The sequence below is a fragment of the Callorhinchus milii genome, unplaced genomic scaffold, assembly GCF_018977255.1.
Source record: "Callorhinchus milii isolate IMCB2004 unplaced genomic scaffold, IMCB_Cmil_1.0 Scaffold16, whole genome shotgun sequence".
NCBI lineage: Eukaryota > Metazoa > Chordata > Chondrichthyes > Chimaeriformes > Callorhinchidae > Callorhinchus > Callorhinchus milii.
In genome coordinates, this window is record NW_024704757.1 from 2,084,539 (window position 1) to 2,109,683 (window position 25,145).

General features: G+C 43.2%; 1 protein-coding gene across 6 annotated transcripts in view; it reads right to left on the reverse strand.

Moving 5' to 3' along the window:
- septin-9 (neuronal-specific septin-3) overlaps nt 1-25,145 on the reverse strand; it is a 163,613-nt gene that overhangs the window by 20,450 nt on the left and 118,018 nt on the right. For all 6 annotated transcript variants that reach the window (XM_007908194.2, XM_007908195.2, XM_007908196.2 and 3 more), the window contains exons 3-5: nt 13,816-13,944; nt 6,586-6,667; nt 5,268-5,405 (exon numbers count right to left, since the gene is read on the reverse strand). In XM_007908194.2, the coding sequence (XP_007906385.2) occupies nt 5,268-5,405; nt 6,586-6,667; nt 13,816-13,944 (349 nt within the window). The remainder of the gene's footprint in view (nt 1-5,267; nt 5,406-6,585; nt 6,668-13,815; nt 13,945-25,145) is intronic.

Sequence of the window (25,145 nt, forward strand, 5' to 3'; positions counted from 1 at the left end):
TATTCACATTGAAAATGTTGGGTAGTATTGCACACCTTCCATCTCACTCTCTTTAAGTCTCACTGAAAATAATAACTCTTCAACTGTGCCATGGTTCAACCCCACCCCCCACTCCCATATATTTTGGGGCTGAAACACAGCAGCCAATTGGGCACAGCAGTGTCCCATCGTGGACTGAGTGACCACATTTGTTTTTGGATTATTACCCCTGGAAAGCGATTCACCAATCGATTAACAACTGAGTTCCCTCCTCCTGCTAGGTCTACTTACTGCGTGTGGAGTAACAAAACTCGCCCAAGGTTTTGCCTGGGAATCGAAATGCAAGTTGTTGTAGCAGATGATGTTTTAGGCTGGGTCTACCCAGGGGAGAAACAGCGGTGTCTCCCTGTTTAACCTGGCAATCACTGAACTTTGGATTCCAGGGGCTTGTTTTGGAAACTGATCTGCAGCAACGTCAGGAATGGCAGAGCGTGTGTCCGTCCATCTGTCTGTCTATCTACCTATCTATCGTCACCCTCCTCTCCTCCCGGCTAATTTGCAGCTTCCAGACCCCAGCAAGAAAACAAAACAAAGTATGCTTTGAAGCCATTCCCTCAGAATGGCACATTTGGTCTAAAGCAGCCCCTCTTTTAATATTGGTCTTTGTCACCTTGTCTTAATGCACGGAAACTGGCTCTTCAAGCTTGACTTGACATTCAAAGGCACTGTGGGCAGCCACGGCCCGGTTTAGAATTTCTACAAAATTGCTATTGAAGTATTGACAGATTGTCTTTTAAATGGCGCTGAAAGACTGAAAGATTTTTTTTAAAAAACGGAACTTCAGCTCTTGATATGAGTTGATTGATTCCCGGCAGGTCAGGGTGAAACCCTGGGCAAGTTTCCTTACTCTTACACACCTGATGATAATCTCTCAACAAAAAACAATAATAAATTGTTCACTTCAATCCACGACTGTTTGTGGGACATTGCTGTGCACAATTGGCTGCCGAGTTTCGCCCACAAATATACAGTCAATTCACTTTACAGTATATTCTGCGAAGCGCTTTGAGACGTCCAGAAGACGTGAAAAGTGTTATATTAAATGCAAAGATTATTATATAATTGTAACAATAATAATAAATACAACATCAGAAGTAAGGAACTAGAAAAGATCAGGAAATCCTCATCATCATCCCTGCATTCGGGATAGGGCGTTTTATGTCAGGAAGCACTCTCAAAGCGCTTTAGAGGATTTTTACTGTAAAGTTTAGTGACTGTGTATTTGTAGGTCAATTAGTGCACACAAACAATGTCCCACAAACAATGTCCCACAAACGTCCAGATTTCAGTAAATTCAGCTTTAACTTTGAGTTCAGTTTTCTGCCATTCCTAAAAGAGCTTATAGAAAAATGCTTTGAAAATGATGTGTATACAAGAACTTGCCAAATTCTGAAACACTTCATAAATAAGAGTAAATCTAGACCCAGGTGGAGTTTCTCCCCCTGAACTCATATTTGCACGTCTCCTCTGCAATCTCTCAACAATCTCTGCCAAATAAAATCTCTTTCCCTAATAAAATAAAACCCTACCCTATCTCATTCCTACCACCAACACAAGTCCTGAAATTCAACCTAGTTTTAACCAGTCAGACAATTGAGATTGAGCAAAACTGATGAAAGTTCTTAAATCCAGTCTTAACCTGGAAGCCGGTTTCTGTTTAAGGAACCGTGGGAAAACCGGCCTCTTAATTCTGCGGGGTTTCCAGAATATTCAACAGTTCTGGGTGATGTTAAGAATACAAATTGATTGAATTGGCGACAACTAGATGGGATTTGGGGGTTATGTTGTGTAGTGTGGATGTTTCAACTTAACACTGACTCGCAATAACCATCTGGTACTCGGACTGCACTGTCGTTGTGGAACCTTTGTAGAACAGTCACAATACCTCACTGTGACTGTCTCTCTATAATGAGAGTCATACAGTGACTGTCTCGCTGCCTTCCCCGGCAGGGAAAATGGGGAAGTGGTTAAGGGTGTTGGAGGTAATACATAAAACTATTAATAAAACTGGTCATTCACTTCACGGGCTGTTTGTGGCACGTTGCCAGGTGCAAACTGGTTGCCATGCTCGCTTACAAAATACAGTCACTACACTTAAAGTGACAGAAATCTCTGAAGTGCTTTGAGACACTGACATGATGAGGCACCACATCAAATGCAAGGATTACTGTATAGAGCGGATGAACATTTTCTGTACATATGTTTTCACAATCCATCTCTCTGTGTAGCCAGCTGGTATCCTGTACAATTTACACAATATGGTGAAAGTCTTTCACCACCTATTTTACAGGCTTTTCCTCCGAGGACCTTGTGTCATCTTGGTGCCTGTCTGATGAGATTTATAGACTGGTTTACAGGAAACACACTGGTCTCTCTGTGCCATTTCAAGAAAAGCTTGTGTGAAGCATACAATCTTGTAGCGAAAGGGTTTTAAAGCGGAGTGAAAGCACAACAATCACAACCTGTTGCATTGGCAGCGAGTGCACAAGAAAGACAAACCCAAAATACTAATAGTTCTTTGGACCCCACTCAGAAGAGCAGCAACGAGTTTCTCCCCCAGACGTTAGCCACACGTCTTTATAGACTCGCTAACTCTAAGGCAAACCGTGACCTGCAATCACATCGCCAAACATCAAAGGATCTGGTCACATCAATCCAAAGCTTTGATTGTAATGTGGTTTAAAAGTGCCCCAATAAACTGATTTAATACTGTTTGGCGTTCCTTTTGTAAACTAGTATGTCTTAGAGCAGCTCGTCTAAGGTGACTTACACCGAGATTAATGATTAGTTGGTGTTCAAGGATGGTCAGGTGGACATTCTGGAAAGATGAGATCAACTGGGATGAAGGGTCTTCATCACTCTAACCTCTCATGATCTTGTAATGAACCTAAGCAAATAAAATGTCACCGAATGCTCTCCATCGTGTTTACCTTTTTACCCCAATTTGCCATCAAATTCCAATTCTGAGAAATAACAACATCTGCTCAGCTTTCACCATAGGTCTGGAGATCAGCTGAGCTTGGATGCAGAGGTAATAATAATAATAATCCTCACATTTTATATTGTGCCTGATCATGTCATTGAGATGTCTCAAAGCGCTTCACAGAATACACAGTAAAGTGAATTGACTATAGATTTCGTGGATAAAATGCGGCAGCTAATTGCGCACAGCAGTGTCCCACAAACACTCGTGGATTGAGTGACCAAATTATTATTTTATTCTTTTTTAAGGAATTATTACCTCCGGAAAGAGATCTGTCAATCATCTAATATCTGGGTTCCTACTTACCGCTAGGTAAACAGAGGCATGTGGAGTAAGGAAACTTGCTTAAGGTTTTACCCTTCCTAAGAATTGAACCTGGGTCCTCTCGCTTGCGAGGCGAGTGCTCTAACCACCTTGCTACAGGACTCCAACCTTCAAAATTACTATTAAAAAGAACCCTCTGCAGCTGGATATAGGATATAGTGACAATGATTGCACTTAAGATCGTTTTAAAAAGAGGAACACTGAAAAGATACCATTAATGTGTCTGGCCTTTATCCTGTTCTAAGGTAGTAAGAAGCCGTTTGATTTGACAGCAAACATGTTGATAATAATTAGTTAAAATTGGTGCTGAAAGGTCAGGGTATTACAGATGTTATCAAACAACTAAGGCAGCATATATAGCATGCTGCAAGCTTTATTTTTCTCCATTGCTGAGGAATTCTTGAAGAGGATAGTTGACCTCAAGGCTGTAGAAAAACATTCCTGGGGGGAACTGGCTCACAGTTCAATATCAAACGAGGCTGATGAACGCTGTAGTGCTGACAACCTATCTGCCACTCATCTCGACTGATAACATTTTGGTTCAATGAGGTTAAACTCCTTTGAAATTGTCTTGTGAAGTTGCTGGGATACTTGAGCACTATTAAGGGTTTTCGTGTTAAAAAGGGCACGAGATAAGGGTAGATAAAGCCCTCGGAAGGGCCACATATATTCTTTATTCACTGCTGTGGGTTAACCACACACTTGGATAATGTAAGAAAATAATAGCTGATCGATTGGCCGAGCAGGATCTTTCATTGTAGAATACGGAAGTGTTTAACTTGCTGGACTTTGTATATGAGATTTTAACTTAACATTTACGACCTTTTGTCATTATCCTCCAGGAGCAACACTGCCCAATTTGGTCTTTTTCAAGCCTTGCTCTCTTACACAGGCTTGTTTGTTTACTGTGGAATTTTGTTATATTCCTACATCACTGTAATCTGAATTTCTGAGATTCGGAATCTAAACTCAGAATTGAGCTGAATAATCATAATAATAATAATTCTTGCAATTGATATAGAGCTTTTCATGTCTTTGAGACGTCTCAAAGCGCTTCACAAAATATACTGTAAAGTGAGTTGACTGTATATTTGTGGGTGAAACGCGGCAGCCAATTGCGCTCAGCAGCGTTCCACAAACAGTCGTGGATTGAAGGAACCAATTTATTATCATTTTTTTTTCTTGAGGAATTATTATCAGGTGTGGAGTAAGGAAACTTGCCCAAGGTTTCACCCTGTCGGGAATCGAACCCAGGTCTCTCGCTTGTGAGGCGAGTGCTCTAAGCACTGAGCTACAGAACTCCACATCATCAGCAGAATCCTTAATTTGATACAGCGCCTTTCATTACTGGAAGGCATTGCAAAGCGCTTCACAGAGTTTTGCTCTCACGTGTAGTGATTGTACACTCTGTACGTGAAAGTGACAACTAATTTGCAAACAGCGAAAGAATATCACAATTATTACTTTTATGTATAAAAATAATCCTTGCACTTGATACGACACCTTTCACATCAGGAGGACTTCCCAACCATTTCACAGGATTCACTGTAAAGTGTAGAGTGTGTCATTTGTAGGGAAATCCTTCCTCACAGCAGAAAAAAGGGGAAAAAAATGGAACAAATATTAATGGCTTAAATGGGATGAATGGAATGGAGTCCCAGAGTCTTCACCTCTGAGATTAATTGTGTGGCTTGAACACAAATGGCTTTGGATGTTATAATCCAGTCCACCTACAAGCGCACAGTCACTACACATTACAGTGAAATCCTACCAACTGCTTGTAAAAGAGCAAAAGGCAATTTCATACACAGCCTCACATTATAGTATCTCAGTGCACCTGTGTGTGTGTGTGTGTGTGTGTGAGAGAGAGGGGGAGAAAGAGGGCTCAATCCTGTTGGGTGCAGCACAGAACTGTACATACCAGTGTCCGGTGGGAGGCACGAAATATACACAACAGTGTACTCTGGTGTCAGGAATTCGCTTTTTTCGATTGATATTAATTTCTTCCCTCAGGTACTTTTCATACTGTTCATTAATGTATGTCACAATTGGCTCCCAACTGTAAAACAAGAGATTCTTTGATTATGAAATTTCAAGGTTCCAAAAACCAAAACAGCTGCTCGCTCACATTCCTGCAGGACTTTATCTGGGAAAACAGTGGAATGTGCGTTACGAGTGAGTGACTCTTCCTGCAGCTATTTCCTTAGGGCTTGTTTTGAAGTTACCTGCACGTAAACAGAAATCAAAACCTGAAGGTTCAGAGAGCAATCAACAGAGCCCTGGAGTAATTGCAGATGACATCCAAAGCCAATTCACAAATCATAAACCCAGAGCTTTCAATTCTGCTTCTGTTTTAGCCAGGACATTGTCAGAAATGAAACAGCTGCAAACTATCACAGGTAACGCTGTTCTCCCAAAGCCAGATTTCCTCCCCGACGTTACCTTAGCAAACAGATGTTACAATATACTTTGATATTACAAACCGGGGCCACATCCAGAGTTTTATACTGTAAAACATAATCATCAGACTGGGTGTCAGGAAGTCCGACATTGATGCTGGCCAGCCCTCCCCGATATACTGCAAACTCCCTCCGAAACCCCAGGCAAAGCGGCCACAGATTACAGCCATCTGGGACAACATTCCTTTGTGAAAAATTGACAACTGTACCAATCCCGGTTCTCGCGTGGCAAAGCATCAACGTCAAAACAAACAAACAAACCAAAGCTATTTGATAAGACAAGAACTGAGCACGTCAATACAATGCTCACGTTGTTAATTGCACCTGAATTAATCGCCCCATCTGTCAAAGAACTAGCACAGGTACGATGGACAAATGGCCTTCTTTTGTGGTGTAAATGTCTATGATTCTATCTCAGCAAGAAGTTCGATCTGTACAGCGAGGTGGAGTGGATTGCACACCCACTCACACGTGCACTCACGCACACTCCAGTCTTCTAGAATCAGTCTTGTGTGCAGACTTGCTCTTATTTCAACCTCAGTCACTCTCTCTGCTTGAAGATAATGAGGTAGAATAATGGAGCCTGGTTTATTTAACCTGCCCACTGTCTTTACAAAGGAGCGAGGATTTCAAACTGGACATTCTTGCTATACGCACATACACACGCACGCACATGGGTGAAGCAATTTGAAAGTAACCTTTATTTGAGCTCATTCACTAGAGATGACTACCCCGAAGTAAAACCTCCCAGAAATGTTCAAGAAACCCTTTAACTTTTACCAGTTTTCGTTGTTTATCTGATCCCCAAACCCTGGGGTGTCGATGACAGTCAGGTTCATCTTCACTCCTCTCTCTTCAATAACTGAAAGAAATGGAAGATACAAAGTTTACGGTACAAGGAAAACAGAGAGAGAGAAAAAATAATAATCCTTAAATTGATACAGCGCCTTTCTCATATGGAGCACATCTCAAAGCGCTTCACAGCATACACTGTAAGAACATAAGAATTTGCTGGCGAAACAAGACCAAGGTCCATCTAGTTTGCCTGCCACCATCCTGGCAGTTGCTTGACATGTCATGTCCCAAACTATATACTGTATCCTTAGATATTATTTTCTGGGAGAAATCAATCAAATTTGTTCTTGAAACAAATGACATGTTTTTGCTTCCACCGTCTCTCTATGGAGCCTGTTCCATAAGTTTTCTACTCACTCACTGTAGGGAAGTAGTGTTTCCGCAGATTTGTTCTGAATTTATCCCCCTTCAGGCCACAAACCTCTGGGGGCTGTAAACTGTAAAGTGCAGTGAGTGAGTATTTTGTAGGTGGACACAGCTATCAAATTTTCTCACCGCAATGTCCAACAAACAACCATGAAGGGAGTGACTCACCTTATCTGGGTGGAGGCTTGTTGGCCAGGAAAAGACAGGACAGGACTCGCCATGGTTTTCATTGTGAATACTATTGTTAACGTCACCCCAGGGTGTAAGCAAACCACCACCCAGCTCAGTGATCTCACCCACAGACAGATTGTGCATCAACAAAATTACATTTATACAACACCACCTTTCGTGCCAGAGGGACATCTTTAAGCACTTCTTATATCTGATGGGAGTCTGAGCTGGGGGTGGGGGGGGTTGGAGAGTAGGGAAGGATAGCTGAAAGAACAGTCAAAAGAGAAAGATTGCAAGGCAGGGCGTGGGAGGGAATGCGTGGGGAACGGGGCCTTAGAGTAGTCTGGAGAAAACACGGACACGGATTTCAGCAACCTGGGAGATGGCAAAGATAGTGGCAGAGAATAATACCCTCAGATATTACTTGAACTTTATTGATTGTGAGATTAATATTAATAAGCGTGTTTTAACATAATTTACTTACAGTGCACCACCGGCCTCTGTTAAATCCAATTTGACTTTAACAGAGGTGATAGGGAGAAATTATTTCCACTGATCAGTGAGTCAGTGACTAGAGTGCATTGATAATTAACAAAAGGGATTGATTAGGAGGAATTTTCTTTACCCAGAGAGTTTTTGGGATGTGGAATGTCCTGCCGTGGTTGAGGCAGGTCCAGATAAGCTTTCAAAAGAGACCTATATAGTATCTAAAGATAAGTCATTTACAGAGATGGTTGGGGGGGGGTGGGAGTTGGGGAATGAGGCAGGTAACTGGGATTGAATGGAATGATGTTTCAAAGCACCAGCATAGACACGATGGGCTGAATGGCCTTCTTCTGTGCTGTAAATATCTATGGCTCTCAGTGCCTTGTTTTTGGCATCATGAGTAGGATTCCTTTCCTGTCAGCGCGATTTCTAAATAATACAAAACCTGGCAGCTACGTAAACGCAGATCGCGTTCCAATGGTAATGTAAGTGGCGTGTCGAATCACAGGGTAATATGATAGATAGCCTAGCGATTGGGATTCAACAGAACTGGAACGTGAGCAGAAAATGACTCTCACACAAGCACCAGAGAGAGGGGTTTGACGCAAGACCTTTCAACACTTTCTGCTTATCTTTCAAAACTATTCCGGCAGGAGGTTAACTTAACTATCATACGATCAATTTAATCTCAATGGGAAATCAATTATAGAATCAAAACCATATTTAGCAATAACTGCTTGTAATTTACAGTAAGTATGGCTTTGATTCGCCAGCACTTGGGTGCATGACAACGCCTTGGGACGTCCTCCCGACGTGAAAGGCGCTCTATAAATGTAATTTTGTTGTTGTTGGACTCACATCTGCTCTCTTACCAGTAGAACATTTTTTAAAAATTAACTGATGTCTCCCCCCCACTGCCCAAAAGAGCTATTGCGACATCAGCCTGGGTTTAGACGGGGTTTCTGTAGAAACCCTTGTCCTGGCAATAATAATTCTCACATCCAAAAAGGGTTTGTTGACACTGAAATGTCTGAAAGGGCTTTGCAGTTTATCTCATTGTTGCTTGTAGCTCATTGCTCTTACACTGGAGATTGTGGAGTCCGTTATTGTAGAGGTTGGAGCCCTCGCCTCGCAAGCGAGAGGACCCAGATTTCATTTCTGGGTGGGGCGAAACCTTAGGCAAGTTTCCTCACTCCACATGCCTCTGTTTACTTAGGCAGTAAGTAGGAACCCGGTTGCTAGTTGATTGGCTTTCCAGTGGTAATAATCCCTCCAAAAAAAAATTAAAAATCCACGATCTGAGTCAGTCAATCCCTGACTGTTTGTGGGACACTGCTGTGTGCAATTGGCTGCCGTGTTTCGTCCACAAATCCAGTCAATTCACTTTACAATATATTCTGTGAAGCACTTTGTGACGTCTCAACGACATGATTAGGTGCTGTATTGAATACAAGGATTATTATAGTCGTACTTGTTGCTCTGTGCTGTCGGCAGCCCCTTACATCCCTGCAACCAGATACTTACAAAATATTCTAGGTGTGGGATGACCAGAGAACTCTACAGCTTGAGTTATGCCTTCTGGGTACAGAGGAGAAAGATTTGGGTGCGATTATTGATCATTCGCTGAAAGTTTCCAGACAATGTAGTTAATCAGGTAGGAGATTGCAGCTTGAGCACATTAGAGCCGAATGTTTCTCTGACATCCTACAGAACTCTGGGCAGACCGCATTTGAAATACCGTTTGCAGCTTTCTGACACTGACCTTGAAAGGAAATTGAAGCAATCAGGATAACTCTGGGATTTGGAGCTCAAAGTTATTGGAGCTCTCACAAATCTGAACTTATTTTCAGTGAAAAAAGGCCAAAGGTGAGGACTGATCCAGGTGTTAAAGATGATGGCAGGAGTGGGCGATGTGGATGTAAAACAGTTACAGGGCAGAATGTCTCAAGGAACGTTGAGTGTTGGAAGATCTCATCTCCTCCCATGAGAGCGATAAGAATAATTCTTGCATTTGATATAGCACCTTATCAAGTTGTTGAGACGTCTCAAAGTGCTTCACAGGATATACTGTGAAGTGAAGTGACTGTGTATTTTGTGGGTAAAACCCAGTTCAAATCAAGGCTCAAATGCCATTCAAGTCAAGCCACTTCACAATGCATGTGCTTTATAGAGGGATATGCAAACTGAAGAAGTAACGCACAAAACAAACTATGCTGCTGGACCTGGTGTGTGGGGAGGGAGGGAGGGAGGCCGAGTTGGTTGTGGAGATGTGGTGATAGATGAATACTCTGGACTATTTGCTCGATCACCTTCGAGCCTCTGAGTTTAATATGTTGCTTCTCAAAAGATTTACAAAGAAAGTACAGCACGGAAACAGGCCACTCGGCCCAACTAACCAGCGCTGGTGTTTATACTCCACGAGTCTTCTCCTAATCCTTTACTCCCTCCCTAACCCTTCTATTCCCCTCTCCCTTGGTTGGACTCATTAGGCCAAATGACCTCTTTATATCTGTGCTTAAGAGTTTAGGAAATGCCTGGCTCTTACAAGGAACCTCCCAAACCCCCTCCTTTCCTCATACAGTGAGACTAAAATCTCCTCCTGCACAAAGCACTAGTATTAGGTGTCAGGACTCCATCTACCTTGAAGTTGGATAAACAATGGCACCAGCATGGAAGCTTGTGAAGTAAAGCAGATCCCAGACGCTCGCCCTCCCACATACAAGTGAATGTGTTGATATAGCGCCTAATCATATTGCCAAGTCATCTTAATGTGCTTCACATCACCAATGCTGTGAAATTGGGAGTGAGGTGAAGGGACTACGAGAAATGAAAGATTCGCTTCCTCTCTCCCTGTACAGGCCACACATTCAAATTCCTTCCCCTTCACTGCCTAGACTTCTGCTATTGCACTTGTGATCAGGTGTTAATAATAATGAGAATAGTCATTGCATTGGATATAGCTCCTCATCAGGTGGTCAAGGCGGCTCAATGTGCTTCACAGGATTTACAGTGAAGTGTAGTGACCATGTATTTCATATGCAAAAGCAGCAGCCAATTTGTGCACAGCAATGTCCTGACAAACAGCCACAAAGTGAATAACCAACTTGATCTGGGGGATAAAAACAGAAGTCGCTGGGAACACTCAGCAAGTCAGGCAGGATCTATGGAAAGGAAAGTGAGTCAATGTTTCGGGTCCACAACCCTTCGTCAATTCCATGAAGGGTCGTGGACCCGCAAAGTTGACTCACTTTTTTTTCTCCATAGATGCTGCCTGACTTGCTGAGTGTTCCCAGCGACTTCGGTTTTTGTTTCAGATTTCCAGCATCTGCAGTGTTTTGTGTTTTGTTTATCTGGGGAATTGTTGGCCAAGAAACGGGGAGAAACACTTTTTTTCTTTTCAAATAGTTCCAAGGGATTTTTAAATATCCACCTGACCAGGCAGATAGGACCTGGGTTCAACATCTCAGCTGAAGGACACCACATTCCCCCTCCCCTCCCCCCTGCTCCCCCAGCACTGCTTTGGAGACTCAGTGTCAGCACAACGTGATTTCAAATTGTCATTTAATTGGTATTATGCAATTGAGGCTTTGTTATTTGGTTGTGGAGACTTTTGTTTCATTGTTATGACTGGATTGGAAGCCAAGTCGTAGATGGGGAAAAACCCAATTTATTGCAGTTTCTTCTTTCCCCAGACCCCTGCTTAGATATCTTCCTAAGATTTGTCTCAGTTATTTATTAGAGTACATATTTCACCAAAGCTGCAATTTTAAATTTATGCCAACACAATTCACATACATTTCTTTAAGCCATCTTGTGTAAGTTGTGCCCGCCTCCGATTGTACCTTGCCCCCCAAGGCAATTGAAATCCTCGTCCACGCCTTCGTCACCTCCCACCTCATCTACCCAATACCCTCCTCATCGACCTCCCCAACTCCCACAAACCACAACTGATTCAGAACTCCACTGCCCATTTTCTCACTCTCACTCCATACCCCTATCGCACCAGTCCTCCCCAGGCTCCACTGGCTCCCTATAACAGAACGGATCGATTTCCAGATCCTCTCACTCGTCTACAAGTCCCTTCATGCCTTAGAACCTCCCTACCTTTCTGATCTGCTTTCTCCCCACTCCACTACCCGCTGCATCCACTCTGGCTTCCTTTTTGCCTCTCGTCCCCTCTGCTCCCCTATCAGCATCCACACTTTCAGCCACTACGCCTCAAAGCTTTGGAACTCTCTTCCCTAATCCCTCAGCCTTGCCCCCTCCTTCTCCTCTTTTGGATCACAACTGTAGACCTTCCTCATCAACCGTGTGAGGTCACCTCCTCTCTCCCGCCCCCTGGTTCGGTGTCAGTCTCGCTATTGTTAGTGCTCCGAGACGCTGCCCCTTGTGAAGGGCACTTTATCAATGTAATTGGTTGTTGTTGTTGTTGTAGTCTGGCTACTCTACAACTAACAGAGTGGATTCCCACACCCAACCCCCACCCTGGTTGCTGATTCTACACGCCTACAAGTCAACACAAGGCAAAATCATTTAAATATATATATATTGAAAGGAAGTTCTGGAAGCATCTATCAAATGATTATGGGATGAGCAATGTTTGCCAGATTGTGCACTGACGAGCTGTCGATAGCACGGTCTTATCACACACACATCGACACACGCACACCTATTGATACTCACACCACTGCCTGTAACCTGGTGGTGTGCAGCTACCATCACAGCTGAAGTGGGAAAGAAAGCTCATTCTGTTTAGAAGTTTAGAAACCAGCAGGTTCTGTTAAGGCTGAACACGCTGGCGCCACTGAATCAAAACAATTGAAGAGCCTCCCTCATTTCTAGTCAGTTATGCTTTCACAGCTTTCCGCCACATGCAGAACCTGTGTAAACTCAGTCACGTTCCACTTGGCAGTTCAGAGATCCTCCTGAGGGTAGTGGGTGGGAGGGTGGAGAGAGGTGGGTGCAGGGGGGACGATGACGATGACGGAGGTGTGCTTTTCTCAGAATGCAGGTGCTCACTGACTAGGCAGGACCTCCTTACAATGAAGGTGATCTTCAAACTGAATTCAGCGCACACCCAAACTGCCAGCGATGTGGTGCGAGCTTTACTGTAATGTTTAACAGAGGGCCGGAATGCAAAACAAAGGCGAATCGTCATTGTCTTGCATTTCAGACTGTGGCCAGTTGGCAGTTGTTTTACTAATAATAATCCTGGCATTCGATAGCGATACGAAAAGACGACACCTTCGGATGAGACGTTAAACCGATGCAGTGCTCCCCCAGCCTGGACTGTTGAGTTCAAAGCCCCTGATGTGGGGGTATGAACCCACAACTTTCTAACTCAGAGGCAAGAGCGCTACTGACTGTGCCAGGCTCGACACCTTAAACCAATACACTTAAACCCTGGCTAGCCGGACTAATGGGGGGTGGGGGAAAGCCGGTCCAGCGAGCCGGATTTTCTGGCTAAGTGTAATTACAATAGCAATATTGGCAACAGAAGGGAGTTTCTCTCTCCTGGTGTCCTGGACAACAATAGCCCAAAAATACAAAATCTATCACCTGTGTCTTTACATTTGATACAGCGCCTCATTATGTTGTCATTTGGAAACACTGCCCGGCTACCTTTCGGGCTTTGTTTTGCAGGGTTAACAGGAGCTGAGTGGGAAGAGGCCCAGCTCCCAGTCTTGTAGTTATAAGCACTAAAGCTCACAGATCAATAATTCATTTGATTTCCTATGGTTTGTTTCTCGTTTACAAGTCAATGGTTCTCAATAATAATTACAGTCCTTATATTTGACACAGCACCTTTTACTCTAGGAGGTCGTCTCAAAGCGCTTCACAGAGCTTACTGTAAAGTGAAGTGACTGTGTATTTTGTGGGCGCAACACGGCACCAATTGTGCACAGCAGTGTCCCACAAGCAGTCGTGGATGGAGTGAACAAATTACATATATATTTGAAGTGATTATTACTCCCAGAAAGCAATCTGCCAATCAACTAACAACCGGGTTCTTACTGCTAACTAAACAGAGTTGTGTGGAGTAAGGAAACTTGATAGTATTATGGTCTCGCCTGTGATCTGGGAAGGGGGAGTGGTGAGGCAGGCGGCAATGGGATTGCAGGTAAGACTTACCATGACTGACAGACTGCAGCTCCACTGTTTTGGGGATTCTCTCCACGTGGTTGGTTGTAGAGGATTTCCTACTGATTCTGGATTTGAACAAAGTGTTCACTAATGTTGACTTTCCTAAGCCGCTCTGACCTGTAGCAGAGGAAAAGGAGGAAACTGTTAAATCCATACAACTCTGTCAATTCACCTTGAAACAATGCCACTGCAGAGTTATAACAGATGAATGTCACTTGTCTGCTTGATAGAGGTCACAAATCATACCCATTAGTGATAAACTGAGCAAACATGGAGACTTTTGCTGCAGTATCCCCTTCTATTGGAATGCACACTCTCTCCCTTGGAGGGATGCATCTTGCTTAGATAATTCCAGAGTATTTAGGCACAGGTTGGCAAGAGCTAAGGGTTGGGCAATGTGTGTTGGGGTGACTGCTGGAGTCTACCCAGCTAAAACCACATAGCTTGCCATTGTTTTGCTGTCTGGCAAGCTTTCCTGCTGTTTGTCCACCTAGGACCACCATAACTGTTAGGGCTTTGGCTTGCAGGGTTAACAGGAGCTGAGTGTAAAGAATCCCTGCTCCCAGTAATATAATAATAATCCTTGCATTTGATATAGTGCTTTTCACGTCGGGAGGACGTCCCAAAGCGCTTCACAGAACACACTGTAAAGTGAATTGACTGTATATTTGTGGGCGAACGCAGCAGCCAATTGCGCACAGCAATGTCCCACAAACAGTTGTAGATTGAAAATGACCAATTTATTATTGTTTTTGGTTTTGGAGGGATTATTATTAGGCTCTGTGTGGAGTAGGGAAACTTGCCCAAGGTTTCGCTCTGCCTGGAATTGAACTCAGGTCTCTCGCTTGCAAAGCGAGTGCTCTAACCACTGAGCTACAGGACTCCAGTATTGTAGTAATAACCACCAAAGTTTGTAGATCAATAAGTAATTTGATTGTGAGAGTTTGCCGGCATTCTTCCTTTGCTGAGCCTCCTTTGCTGTGTCTCTGGTTCATAGGTAAATGGCTCTCAATAATAATTATAGTCTTTACATTTGATACAGCGCCATTCATGCCAAGGGGATATCTCAAAGCATGACCTGCAAAATGGAGTAACTGTACATTTTGTGGGAAAATGTGCACAAAATGTACTACACTCACTCTACAATACAGTGTACAGATTTCCTATACTTAGCAGTAAATACTGAGATGTGCTTTGAGACCTTTTGACAATTAATAAGGTGCTATAACAAATGGAAGTATTATAATGAGCATTGTTAAACCATTACTTGCCCTGGAACTTGCCCATCTACTGAAAGCTTCTTTAAGATAGTCAGAGATATGGCCACATCGCAAATAAATGTACGATTCTTCCCTAGGTGTTGGGCTTGCTTTTCTGCGCTGTAAATAGTGGGAGCAAAGCTTTCTTTCCTGCTCGCCAGACCTGAGGATCCAGAGAGATATCTCACAGGTGGCATGTGTGGGAACTATCCTCCCAATGAGCCACTTGTACCAAACAGTGAAGAGAGGTTTAAAGAGTTAAAGGTAACATTAGCCAAGTGGCAGAATACAGCACGTACCCAACCCTGCCACCTCACAGAGCTCTCCACCACTTGCTGCCTCCCTCCCCCCCCCAATCCTACTCACCCCAAATAGCTGGGACCCGTTGCCAAGCCTATCACAACAACTTGCATTTTATACATCACCCCTCATGCAGGGGAGCGTCCCAGGGAGCTTTAATCTAATGTATAATGGAGAGAACGCAACTTGCTCATTTAATGGGCAAAATTGTAAACGCGAACATGCAACATTAATACTCTTATAATGAATGTTCCAGTGCGATTCATGCTGGAATAGAGTACAGACGGTTAATTAAAGCCGAGCATTTTAATTTATTCATGTCCTCAGTTCCACTATTAAACATTCATTGGAGACATTAGTGGGCACATGGTGACGGATTTATTGAGTGGCTGGCCACTCACCCTCAATGTCACTCAATGTCATCACTATGCTGTTACTGGTAATATTTCCTCCGCATCCAACACAACAATGTACTGCAATGGTACTGTTGCCTCCAACCCATCCCCATCCGACAAGTAAGGAAACCCATCACCATACTTATCATAGAATCATAAAATTATACAGCACAGAAGGAGGCCATTCAGCCCATTGTGTCTGTGCCAGCTCTTTGAAAAGAGCTATCCAAATCAATCCCACTCCCCCGCTCTCTCTCCCCAGAGCCCTGCAAACTTGTCCTCCCCAAATAAATTGTCTACTTCTCTCTTAAAAGCTATTATTGAATCGGCTTCCACCAGCCTTTCAGGCAACGCATTCCAGATCCGAACAACTCACTGTGTAAAAAAATGTCCTCCTCCCCTCCCTTCTGTTTCTTTTAACAACTATTTTAAATCGGTGTCCTCGGGTTACCGACCCACCCGCCAGTGGGAATAGTGTCTCCTTGTTCACCCGATCAAATCCCCTCATAATTTTGAAAACTTCTATTAAGTCTCCTCTTAACCTTCTCTGTTCCAAGGAGAATAATCCCGGCTTCTCCAGCCTCTCCTGATAACTGAAGCCCCTCATTCCTGGTACCATTCTGGTCAATCTCCTTTGCACCATCTCCAATGCCTTGACCTCCTTCCTAAAGTGTGGGGCCCAGAACTGAACCCAGTCTCTCACTGAGGCCTAACCAGTGTTTATATAAAGGTTCATCAGAACTTCCTGACTTGTGTATTCTATGCCCCTATTTATAAAGCCTGGTATCCCGGCTGCTTTTTTTTTTAAAAAACAGCTGTATCTCCCTGTCCGGCCACCTTCAAAGATTTAATTATCTGAACCCCCAGGTCTCTCTGTCCCTTCACCCCCTTTAACACTGTACCATCAGCGTATATTGCCTCTCCTCATTCTTCCTTCCAAAATGCATCACTTCACATTTCTCCACATTAAACTTCATCTGCCCCGTGTCTGCCCATGTTACCCGTCTGTCTGTGTCCATTTGCAGTCTGTTACTATCCTCCTCACTGTTTACTACGTTTCCAGCTTAGTATCATCTGCAAACTTGGAAATTCTACTCCCTATCCACAAGTCCAGGTCATTTATATATAGATCAAAAACAGCAGTGGTCCCAATACTGATCCCTGGGGGACATTACCGCACACTTTCCTCCAGTCAGAAAAACAACTGTTCACCACCACTCTCTGCTCTCTGTCTCCCAGACAGTTCTGTATCCGCTGCCACTGTAATAATAATAATCCTTGCATTTGATATGGCCCCACACTGTCCCTTTAATACCGTGGGCTTCGATTTTGCTTACAAGTCTCTTATCAAACGCCTTTTGAAAATCCATAGAAACTACATCAACTGCACTCCCTTCATCCACCCACTCGTTACTTCATCAAAAAACTCTGTCAGGTTTGTTAAACACGATTTGCCTTTAACAAATCCGTGTTGGCTGTCCTTTATTAACCCATATTTTCTAAGTAAAAATTTATTTTGTCCCGGATTATAGTCTCTCGAAGTTTCCCCACTACTGGCATTGGGCTGACTGGCCGGTAGTTCCTGCTTTATCCTTCTGCCACGTTTTGTACGGGGAGTAACATTTGTAACCCTCCAGTCCTCTGGCACCACCCTGGTGTCCAAGGAGGATTGAAAGATTGTGGCCAGAGCCTTCGTTATTTCCACCCTTACTTCCCTCAGTAACCTAGGATCCATCCCGTCCGGACCGGGTGACTTATCTACCCTTGAACACCAACGACCTTTTTAGTACCTCCTCTCAGTTTATTCTTACCCAATTTCTCTCCCCTCTCCTCCGATAATGTGGCATTGGCTGCTCCTCTTCTTTTGTGAACACAGATGCAAAGTACTCATAAGGTCCATCAGCCATGCCATCTGCCTCGCAAGAAGATTTGCTCTTTGGTCCCTAATTGGAACCACCCTACCTTTGACTAACCTTTTATTCTTTATATGTTCATAAAATACCTTAGGGTTCCCTTTTATACCCACTAATCTTTTCTCATACAATGTCTTTGACCCTCTTATTTCCTTTTTCAGTTCTCCTCTGTATTTTCTATAACCTTCTGAATTTTGGACCTGACATTTATCATAAACCTCCTTTTTCTGTTTTATTTTAATCCCAATTTCCTTATTCATCCAGGGAGGTTTGGATCCCCTACCTTTCCCCTTTGTGGGAATGTATTTGTTCTGTCCCTGAACTATCTCCTCCTTGAAGGCTTCCCATTGTGGAGTCCTGTAGCTCAGTGGTTAGAGCACTCGCTTTGCAAACGAGACACCTGGGTTCAATTCCAGGCAGAGGGCAAAACCTTGTTAGCTGTTTTACCTGCCAATCTTTCTTTCCAGTCCACCTTGGCTAGGTCCCTTTTTAACTCACTGAAATTATCCCTCTTCCAGTTGAGTATCTGAATATCTGAACTAGACAGAAATTTTCCTGCTGCTTTCAGTGCTCCGAGATGCTCTGCTTCGTGAAGGGAGCTATATAAATGCAGGTTATTGTTGTTGCTTACCTAATTCCGGAGAGCAATAGACACAGGTTGGTGAGAGACTAAGCTTGGGGGACCCCAGAGCGTAATTTGGGTTACTGCTGGAATATCAACCAGCTAAAATTACATGGTTTACCATGAGAACACTGTCTGCCAAGCCACCCACTGTTTGTCCAGCTCAGGGCCCCTATCTGTATTGTCTGTAAAAGTCCATTTGTAATGAGGATACACTGTATGTTGGGATCTGACCCAACTTACTCTCGAACATTCAACAATTCCAGAATTGAAGTAAACTTAAAAAGCCTCAGTATTTAAGAGCTTTGTTGTTTTAGTGGAGATGTGTTTGGGAGCTCAGTGGGTGAACTGTCATAGTTCTACCATAGCCCATGTTTTAAAACCAGGATATAATGGACTGTGAACACAAATAATGGGCTGTTCTGATGCTCAGTGGTTACATTAACTGCTCGCCTGTATTTTGAGGAGATGTACATGGACATTATCAATTATGGGTTGTGGACAGTCTTGCAAACGTAGATAAGCAGATGACAACAGATGCGAAGCATACACCTCATGTGTTTGGCCAAAGGTTAGAAATCCATTAAGTTACTTCATTTTGCACCATTTCATCCACAAAGTGAAATATGGTCAATTCATTTTACGGTAAATTCCGCTTTGAGATACTTCAACAATGCATGTCTTGGCTGTCTGACTGTACATTCCCAAACATTACACACAAACGTCAGTCTGGCTCAGTTGGCAGCACTGTTGTTTCTGAGTTTGTGGGTTCAAGTCTCACATTGACACTCTGAACTCACTGAGCTCAGGCTCTGGAACTCCATCCCCAGTGCCTTCGACTTGCTTCCTCCCTCTCCTCCTTCAAGGCCGGTCTCAAAACCTTCCTCTTTGACCGAGCCTTCAGCTCCCCTCTTGACTCTCTTCCCCCTCCTCGCTCCCTCCCTTCCCTCCCCTCACCCTGACCATTTCCCCCCTGCTCGGGTCATGACCCAACTGTGCAGCGCCTTGGGACGTCCTCCCGACGTGAAAGGCGCTCTATAAATGGAATCTTGTTGTTGTTGCTGAGTAGGCTGACACTCCAGTGCAGTGCTGGGGGCGCCCTGCATTGCCAGAGGTTCCATCTTTCAGATGAGACTTTAAACTGAAATGTTCAAGTGGATGTTAAAGATCCTGTGGCACTACTCGGAAAGAGAAAGAGTTTCTGTCCTGGCCAACAATTCCCCAAATAAAATTGGCCATTCAATTCATGGCTATTTGTGGGACATTTCTCTGTGCAAATTGGCTGCTGCGTTCACCTACAGAATACAGTCACTACACTTTACACACAGCTTGTGAAGTGCCTTGAGACGTTCTTCTAAATTGAAAGATTCTATGTCAAATGTAAGGATTATTATTCTCATTCCATGTTCAACTAGTAATAATCCCAGAGTGAACTTCTGTGTAAATATGTCACATTTAACAGTAATGAGATTTGGGATTAATATAATAATAATCCTTGAATTTGATACAGCGCTTTTCACATCTTCTCGACGTCTCAAAGCGCTTCACAGAATAATAATAATAATAATAATAATAATCCTTGCATTTGATATAGCGCTTTTCACGTCGGGAGGACGTCCCAAAGCGCTTCACAGAATATACTGTAAAGTGAATTGACTATATTTGTGGGCGAACGCGGCAGCCAATTGCGCACAGCAGCGTCCCACAAACAGTCATGGATTAAAAATGACCAATTTATTATTGTTTTGGTTTTGGAGGGATTATTATTAGGCTCTGTGTGGAGTAAGGAAACTTGCCCAAGGTTTCGCCCTCTGCCTGGAACTGAACCAAGTCTCTCGCTTGCGAGGCGAGTGCTCCAACCACTGAGCTACAGGACTGAAGGATTCCCCCTCAGTAAAGTTCTCTCTGAACCACTTCTGCTAGAAAGGAAGCAGAGGAAATGCTGTATATTGAAATGATTCATGTTACAAATACTCATTACACCTTAGAATGGATTAACACCGATTAAGGGTCATTTCATTTTTCTAGGCAGTTCTGTGCCAGTGAAGAAATTAGTTCAGGTCAGGCACAGGAATCTGACAGGTTAATATTCAAGAGTTATTAGTCAAACAGTTAATATTCAAGCAGTTAATGTGTGTCTGACCAGTTAATGTGTGTACATTTAATGGCTCAGTTTACATGTCACTGTACACTGTGAATGCAACGTGCATCAAATCACAAAGAAGAAAATTGGGCCTAAGCTATTTCACCCACAAAATTCAGTCACTACACTTTTATAGTGAATGCTGTTAAAGGGCTATCAACTACAAGAATTGATATTATTATTTTAGAACACTGGATTTACTGATATCTCAGATACAGTGAACTGCACTTTGAATATAGGCTATTGAAAACTACTTCAGATATGTCAATTGTTTTTGGCAACTGGCTCTTACAGTATGGGTGCAAATAATCTAAGATGACCTTCCATATTCCCATCGGTACCATCCATCGAATGTGACATTAACTAATGTCCCGGCTGCCTGTTCAGGTAAGCATTAAAGATCCCATAGCACTATTGAAAAACAGTATCCTGGATACTCTCTGGATACAATTGGTCATTCACTTCATGGCTGTTTGTGGAATATTATTGCGCCCAAAGATCCTGCCTAATCCATTTGCCTAAGAATACAGTCACTATATAGTATATATTGTGAAGCATTCAAAATCATTTCAATGTCGTGACAAGATCCAATATCAAAGACAAGGATTGTCATAATCAAATCTCGGCAGAAATACCAGTGTTATTGCAAACCCGGTTTGTAGGCTTGCGACTGTTTTTCTTTCAGTTACCAATGGTGGAACATTCTGATCATGAATCTCTCTCATTAGGTGCACTAGGATCACTTCCTAAAGGTGTAAAGTAAGTCAAGATCAATAGTAAAATCCTGCTGCGTTCATTCCTAATAAATCACCCTTTTTAGCTCGAGAACTAACCCAAACATTTGACATTTGCGAGGTCTACAACGCTAAAACAGTCTACACCTTACCCTGCAGCCGATTGTAAACTATCCTGACACCAGATGCCTGTCTCAATCCAAAGAGAAACTTTGGGAAGAATTTATTTGACAGGCTGCTCTTATCGATTTAGTTCAGGACAAGTTGAATTAAGTGTGCAGAATATACACAGTAAATGCTATCACGTTCTCTGCAACCGGGGTTCCTAATAAAATGGCTGACGGCAGAGTGCTCCTGCCAGGAAACCTCAATTATTGTCGATCTATAAACTTAATTACAAGCTTCGAAACAAAACTGCAGCAGCTTTCATTCCTCTCCTTCCTACGAGATTGCAATCGGTTTCCCTCTGGCCCGTTAAAAATCGATGTTTCAAACGAACTCTGCCAGAAATTACATTTTAAAATTTTATTCCCTACTGCTGCTTTTTCTTTTAAAATTTTAATGTTACTACTTAATTTTCTAATTTTTCACACACTGGCACCCTCCACCCTCTTTGCCCTTGGTCCGGCTTCTTTGTAAGACCCCCCGTTCCGGCGTCCGCTTCCCCCACCCTAAGTGACTGTTGTCCATGCGTGAGCATCAACAGCCAGTGTCGGCAGTTCACACGACTGTAGTCTGATCCTTCTTTAGATATAATTTCACCGTAAGTGGCTCAGCTCCTGAATTTATTGGCAACACATCACCAGTTCGAGCTGCTGTGGTCTGTTATCCCTTTCAGCCCTGCTTTTAGGACATCACAGCGCTGGGGAAACACTGCTTTGTCAGAGATGCCGTCCTTCAGGTGAGACGTTAACCCGAGGTCCTGTCTGCGCCTGTTCAGGTGGACGTAAAGATTCTGTGGCGCTACTCAAAAACAGAATGGAGTTTCTCCCTGTGTCCTGGTCAACAATTACCCAGTTGTAATCTGTCATTCATTTCAAGGCTGTTTGTGGGACTTTGTTTTGCACAAATTACTCATAAAAATCCTTACATTTTGGTACAGGGCTTTTTGCATCAGGAGGAATTGGCCTCGGTATTCGCCAACAAAATACAGAGTCACTACACTTTACATTGAATCCTGCGAAGAGATTTGATTGAGACGTCTTTCTGATGACATTGTAAGGAACTATGTGAAATGCAACAATTATAATAATGTCACAGTTGGATTAAAACTGTCTGGAATTTGATTTTTTTAAAAAACCCTGAAAAACGATTACGTTCAGGCGGAGGAGGCTGAGATGCAGGTAGGTTGAAAGGAGATACATCTTGCCCCTGTTCTGGCGCGGAATTAATTTAACCTGACAGTGTTCATCAAGTGCCTACGGGAATCAATTACAAAGCATTCAATTTATTCACATATTTTCCATATTTTGTCGGAGGCAAAGAAAGGACAGACTAGCCAGAGGTGAGGTAGGAGAGGTTCACTGCGGGGCTAACGGTTACAGTCAGCAGGTGAAGCTTTGCAACGCAGCTGCAGTTGTATCGTATTTTTCGCCTGCAGTATTCTGGAATCCAATCAATTCTCTCCCCTCTGCCGTCTAGGCTGATACTTCTGTTCAGCGCCACAGTGTCGGAGTCGAACATCCTTTGGATGAAATGTTCAATCAAGGTCCTTTCATTCTGCACAGGGTAAAGATCCCATGGCACAATTCAAAAAGAGAAGGGGAGTTTGTTCTCCCAGTGTCCTGGCTTACAATCCATCTCCTGAGTAAAAATTGGTCATTCACAAACAGCAATAATCTATACTAATAAAGACAAAATGTCTGTGCGTCTGTCCCCAAGAACACAATAACCGATTGACATGATTTATGCCTCATCAGAAAAGTCTTGCATTGGGGGAGTGTCATGGGCATATTTTGGGGGGAGATCTCCTATCATTGATGAGCTATATTTAAAAATATATTAAAAAATGCTTTAATTAAGCCCCCCAAAAGTATGCATGGTATTCTATAACAAAATAGCAACAGGTCACACACCTAGAGAGATACATCGACACAAAAAGATAAAATGTCTATCTGTGTGTCTGTCTAACCGATTGACATAGACACCAACAGGAGTCCTCCCACCGGAGTCCTTCCACAGGAGTCCTCCCAAAAGAATGTGTGTGCAAATATGTGAACAAGGGATGTTGACGAATTCAATAGCACATTTTCTTAATCTTAAGGGATAAAGGTGGCTAAGAAGCGAAGATCAAGCCTCTCAAGGACAAATAAAAATGCCAGACGAAAGAGAGAAAGCAGATTAAATGTAACTGGTTGCAAGCGTAGCTGCAACGGGTACAGCTAGTATAATAATAATCCTTGAATTTGATACAGGGCCTTATCACATCGTTAAGACACTTCAAAGCGCTTCACAGAATATACTGTATGGTGAATTGACTGTATATTTTGTGGGAAAGAATCAAATGTAATTAGGTTTGAATTTCTATTTTGTTACCCAGGCAAAAGCTCATCGAGCAGGGCCAGGCAGGATCATACTTTACTGTGTGTGCTGAGATATCTGGGAAGCTCGGCATCACCAGCCCAGCATTGACCAAGCTGGTCTGACACACAAGAGGTTGGGATAAAGCAAACCCTTCAGCCCATCTGATCTCATCCCTCCAGAACCCGACCATCCTCTCATCACAGTGTAGAGTTTTTTTTAAATGAATCCCGGCCCCGGTCACCTTTCCTGGTAACCTGTTCAAGTCATTAGCAACCCTCTGAGTAAAGAAATACTTCCTGATGTCTGTTGCCCTTCGACTCTGTGCTGCCTTCACGGACAACTGAGAAACAGGTCACTTGCAGCACTTGCGTCCCCTCTCACGTCCACACAGGAGCAGAATCCTGCAAAACAGGATACCCATTGCGAGGTACACTGCTTGCTGCTTTTACTGTGCCTCTACAGCTCCATTCTCTGTCACACCGAACAACCTGGTCAGTGTCTTAACAATACCCAGAGGACATGCCTTCAGGCAGCAGAGCTTCAGACAAGTGCAAGATTGATGGCCTCGGAAAGTTTTATTGATGGGATCAGCAATGGTTCTGGAAGTCTTCTTGCAAGGAGTGGAATAACAGGAAGTTAATAAAACCGTCAGGACTCTTCTTATAATAATAATCCTTACATTTGATATAGCGCCTTATCACGTATTCGAGACGTCTCAAAGCGCTTCACAGAATATACTGTAAATTGAATTGACTGTATATTTTTATGGGTGAAACGTGGCAGCCAATTGCGAGCAGCACTGTCCCACAAACACTCGTGGACTAATTGACCAATTTTTTTAAGGATTCTTACCCGTGGAAAGCGATCCACCAAACGACTAACAACCTAGTTCCTATTTACTAGGTAAATGGAGGTGTGAAATGAGGAAACTTGCCTAAGGTTTTGCCCCGCCCAGGATTCAAACCCAGGTACTTTCACTTGTGAGGCAAGTGCTCGAAGCAATACACTACAGCACTCCACTAGAATACTAACCATGACACTACAGGACTCCACATTTCTTGCAGAAATGGCCAGTGTTATGCACTGTGATCTTGTCACTTCAGTCAGAGAGCCACAGTGTCTTTAGCACATTATTACTGGACTACGAACGTGCTAACATGCTACATTTACATACAAAAAAACACGGCTTCCCCCCCACTCCACACTTATTCTTCTTTCATTTCCTGTTGTAGAAAGCAACAGTTCCCTACACAGCAGAAACCGCACTCACAAAACGTAATAGCAAACATAAGATCGAGCGAGTTATTGTAAAACTAACTTGCAGATTAGATGTAAAAGGCATGGTGTTAGATTTTTTTAAAGGTTTTTTTTGAAAAAAAGCTCATCAGGTCGAATTACTCAATGACACCCAACAACAGACAGACACAGT